Raw genomic sequence first — 4,138 nt, 5'->3', positions numbered from 1 at the left:
GTGCTTTTGTAGCATTTTCATGAGCAACCGTTTGGTCAAGGCACTTAGGCTCTGATGCCAATAAACCTTTGACATTGACTTGGTGTGTCCACACCTGAATGCATTTCATCCCACTTTGCATAAGTGGAGCAGTGCCAACATCAGATCGTGGCTGTGGTGTCAGAAAGGTTGAAGTTAGATTCAAGCTGCTTTTCTTTTCTGTTTTTGTTAAATGAGAAGGTCGACACTCAGCTTCAGTGTAGGCGTTTATTGCGCAGTTGGAATGAAAGGACCAATTTGATCATCTTTTAAATATTCATGCGAAATGAAACATAGATTAATCTCCTGTTTAATTATTATCATGCAATGAGAGCATGGTTATTACATTTATATGTTTTATTTGTCATAACAGCATAATTTATTACATCTTTAAAATCTTTAAAACAATTAACAATTTTACACATGATTAAAAAAAAATGCTTTGCAGATCTTTATATGAAAAAAGAAAAAGAAAAAAGAGAAGATGAATAACAATTATATGTAAAGCAATAATATCTACATTCAATTACTTTGCATTTTTCCCCATCATATGTTTCTTCGTGTTCAGTTCAGGTTTAAGAACAATGATAAAGCATTTGGGTGCAAATATACAAAAGAGTAGGCCGTAACTAGAGGCCAGAATGGCAAATATCTCCACAGCTACAGTGAACTTCCCAGGAGAGCTGACATACGCTGGGATGAAGGTGATCCAGACTGCACAGAATATCAACATGCTGAAGGTGATGAATTTAGCTTCGTTGAAATTATCTGGTAACTTTCTAGCCAAAAAGGCGAGTACGAAACATAAGAGAGCCAGGAGTCCTATGTATCCTAGCACAGCCCAGAAGCCTACAGGTGACCCCAGAGCACACTCGAGAATAATCTTATCCTTGTAGTGATTCATGTTTTTGAAGGGGAAAGGAGGGTGGATTGTCAGCCATAGTATGCAAATTATAATCTGTAAAATGGTGAATGGCATAACACTGAGTCTCTGCTGTGCAGGCCCAAACCATTTCATCATATTACTGCCTGGAAGTGTAGCCTTAAAGGCCATTAACACAACTATTGTTTTCCCAAGTATACATGAGATGCAGAGGACAAAGGTGATCCCAAACGCTGTGTGTCGTAGCATGCAGGACCACTCAGAGGGCCGGCCGATGAAGGTCAGAGAACACAGGAAACACAGAGTCAGGGAGAAGAGCAGCAGGAAGCTCAGCTCAGAGTTGTTGGCTCTCACTAATGGAGTGTCCTTATTGACTAAGAATAGAGTGGCTACGGTTAAGGTAAGGACCACACCTAACAAAGTGAAAAACACAAGTATTTTACCCATAACCTCTGTGAAGGAGAGAAACTCAACACTTTTCAGTATACACGCATCTCTGTTTTGATTGGACCAATACTCTTCAGGACACTTTTTGCAGTCATTAGAATCTGTAATGAAGATATTTTAATTATTATTATAATATAATCAGTTGCAGCTTAAAAACGTAAATAAGATCTTGCACCATAGCAGTCTTTAACATGATCCATAGACTGTAGCAAGTGAACAATGTGTGCAAATTGCTACCATTCAGACCCGCTGTACCTGTGGTGTTGCTGATTTCTCCATCTGCACATGGTATACAGTCATAGCAGCACACAGGACGTCCTTTCTGAAGGACTTTATGAGTTCCGGGGCGACAGCTTTCGCTGCACACTGACACCGGTAGCTTTGAATCAAAGAAAGAGAAGGATGTTAATCTAAAAAAATATATAATTTACAACAAACTATACAAGGGTTTACTGTCAGTTAAGATATTTGCCTCTTTGCTTCCACCAGGCCACATTATATCTTCAGTATTAAGAACAAATCTCTGTCCAGGAGGCAGGGAGGCGTCATAGTAGCCGACTGGTTTGAACTGAACCGATCCGTCTGGTCCATGCTGCCAGTTCACCACCTCATACTTGGCCACAGTTGCTCCAGTGCTGTCAAACCACACTTGGTCCCCATTTTTAATAGAAAGGTTCACCTGCTTTAAAGATTCCACTACCTGAAATGCAGTAGTGTATGTCAGAACATTAATGTCAGAAAACTCCTTCACAAAACAAAAAAAAAAAGAAAAGAAAAGATGTGCACCGTAAGACAATCATTTATTTCACCTGAGAGGGCGTGATATTCACAGTCTTGTCGCAGACCTGACTGTTGGAGCAGTTTAGGATGTTGTGCAGAGAATATGCTACAGCATATATTGCTTTGTATATGTTACTGGAGTATCTCAGCTCTGCCACATCATCATCATAATCTCTTAGCTCCATTAGATCATGGTTATCTTTGCAGGGTGCTCTTTTTGTGGTGCTGCCCCCGTTTGCCTCACTGCACAGAAAATCTGTCTCCCAGAAACCTTTTGTTAAAAACTCATCCAGGCCTGTGATGTTTGCCTTTTGCACAGCAAAGCCCAATGAACCCCCCAGAATACTGAAGCTGGTAGGAGTCACAAGGCTGTCAGCAGTGATCCAGGCCTCCACGCCAACGAACTGTCGGCCTGTTATGTTATTCAGACTCAACTGCTCTAGGAGGTTGTTCATCTCTACATGGGCCAGGAAGCCGACAATGACCCTGGCGGTGCTCTTACGGATCACTTCCACCACTTTGAGAAGTTTTTCTGGCTCTGCCCGATTAAATTTCTCTGTGTACTCCACACACACTCCTTCCTCCTGGGCTGCGGCTAGGAAGATGGCCATGCCGTTGTTGCCGTAGTCACTGTCACTGTTCACTGCCCCGACCCAGGTCCAGCCGAAGTGCTTGACCAGCTGGGCGAGGGCTCGACTTTGGTAGAGATCGCTGGCAATGGTTCGAAAGAAAGTGGGAAAGTCCTTCCTGCTGCTCAAACACTCACAAGTGGCTGAATGACTTATCTGAGAATACACAATAGAGGCAGAGACAGAATAAAGAGAGTTTGCATATAATACACATTGCATATAACACACTGTATAATCAACATTGATATCTTACCACTGGTATTTTAAACGGTCCAGTTGTCCGTGACAGCACAATGGTTGAGGAGGATTCAGACTCCCCGATAATAGCATGAACAGCTGATTGACCAGAGCAAGTCTTTTCCAAAGTCCACTCATCGCCATTCATCAGGGCCATAGCTGCACGCATTGAGGATAACGTTGAGCCACAGTTGTCATAAATACGATATCCGATAGAAACATTGGGAAGAAGACGTTTGCTTCTGTTTATTTCGTCAATAGCAAATATCATGGTCTGGGCAAATCGAAACTCCCTGAGGTTGACACTGAGACAAGAGGGACAAAATACAAACACTGTGTGCACTGTCACAGAAAGTCACAAGTCAACATTTTGTATATACCTCAAAATTACCTGGAACAGCTGAGACGATTCGGTTTCTCTGTGAAGAAAAGTGGAGGCTGTATGATTTTGCTGTGGATGGAGAAGGCTCCCCCAATCATGACGTCTCCCTCTTTAGACAGCAGAGGAAACTCTGGATTATCCAGTAACTGACAGAGAGGAGCTCCCTCCTGCGCCGTCTCACATGCCAACAGGAATCCCATGAAGACCAGCCGCGTTACAACTGATGACATTTTCTACTCCCAGACCCCGATGAGCGAGAGCCACCCAGGTCGAGCAGAAGCAGACTTAAATGGGAAGATATATTTTCTCAGCTGACGGCATGGCCCACTGGCCTTTCACTAGCCAATCAGAGATAAGTGAAATATGACACGGTCTTCCCATGATATTAATGTATGTAATTAATGTTCCTTAGACAATCTGACTCCTTTTTGTATAATACATATAAGGCATCAAACAAAGTGCATTGCTATGAATTTAACAACTGCACAATTTCCATAATAAATGCGTATTTAATTGCAAATTCGTCGCTCGTTTTTACTTTTATCATCGTGGTACAAGACAAATATGCTTGCTTCATATAAATGCATGTTATTATAATTGCAACAATCCTAAACATTGACAAATAGTGTCCAGGAAATGTTCCCAAATAAATTAAAAGGTATTTCACTCTTGAAAAATATGCTAGGTCTACATTGTGGACTGTGATTTTATTTGCCTTTGGTGATCGGGAAGAGGGCTCTCTGTATCTGCTGTGTGCTAGCG

At 41.9% G+C, this 4,138-nt stretch overlaps 1 protein-coding gene across 1 annotated transcript; it reads right to left on the bottom strand.

Annotated features, from left to right (window-relative positions):
* Positions 1 to 523: 523 nt before the first annotated feature.
* On the bottom strand, positions 524 to 3,803 carry LOC311498606 (extracellular calcium-sensing receptor-like). Its single transcript, XM_084559268.1, has 6 exons — positions 3,386 to 3,803; positions 3,011 to 3,299; positions 2,158 to 2,913; positions 1,821 to 2,048; positions 1,604 to 1,727; positions 524 to 1,449 (listed from the first exon to the last, which is right to left on the bottom strand). The coding sequence occupies exons 1-6, from the start codon at positions 3,604 to 3,606 to the stop codon at positions 545 to 547; spliced, it is 2,523 nt and encodes an 840-aa protein (XP_084415394.1). The 5' UTR covers positions 3,607 to 3,803; the 3' UTR covers positions 524 to 544.
* Between the last annotated feature and the right edge of the window lie 335 nt (positions 3,804 to 4,138).

The sequence above is a fragment of the Chelon labrosus genome, assembly GCF_963514085.1.
Source record: "Chelon labrosus genome assembly, chromosome: 13".
Lineage (NCBI taxonomy): Eukaryota > Metazoa > Chordata > Actinopteri > Mugiliformes > Mugilidae > Chelon > Chelon labrosus.
The sequence above is the reverse complement of the archived record's forward strand: the minus strand, read 5'-3'. Positions and strand labels throughout refer to the sequence as shown.

Bases quoted from the DNA above. Each gene is read 5' to 3' on its own strand.
- LOC311498606 (XM_084559268.1), bottom strand. From the start codon at position 3,606: ATGTCATCAGTTGTAACGCGGCTGGTCTTCATGGGATTCCTGTTGGCA. The intron at 1,728-1,820 runs GCAAATATCTTA...TTTGATTCAAAG, and splicing joins GGCCTGGTGGAAGCAAAGAG to CTACCGGTGTCAGTGTGCAG. The intron at 1,450-1,603 runs GTACAGCGGGTC...TCTTCATTACAG, and splicing joins AGAAATCAGCAACACCACAG to ATTCTAATGACTGCAAAAAG.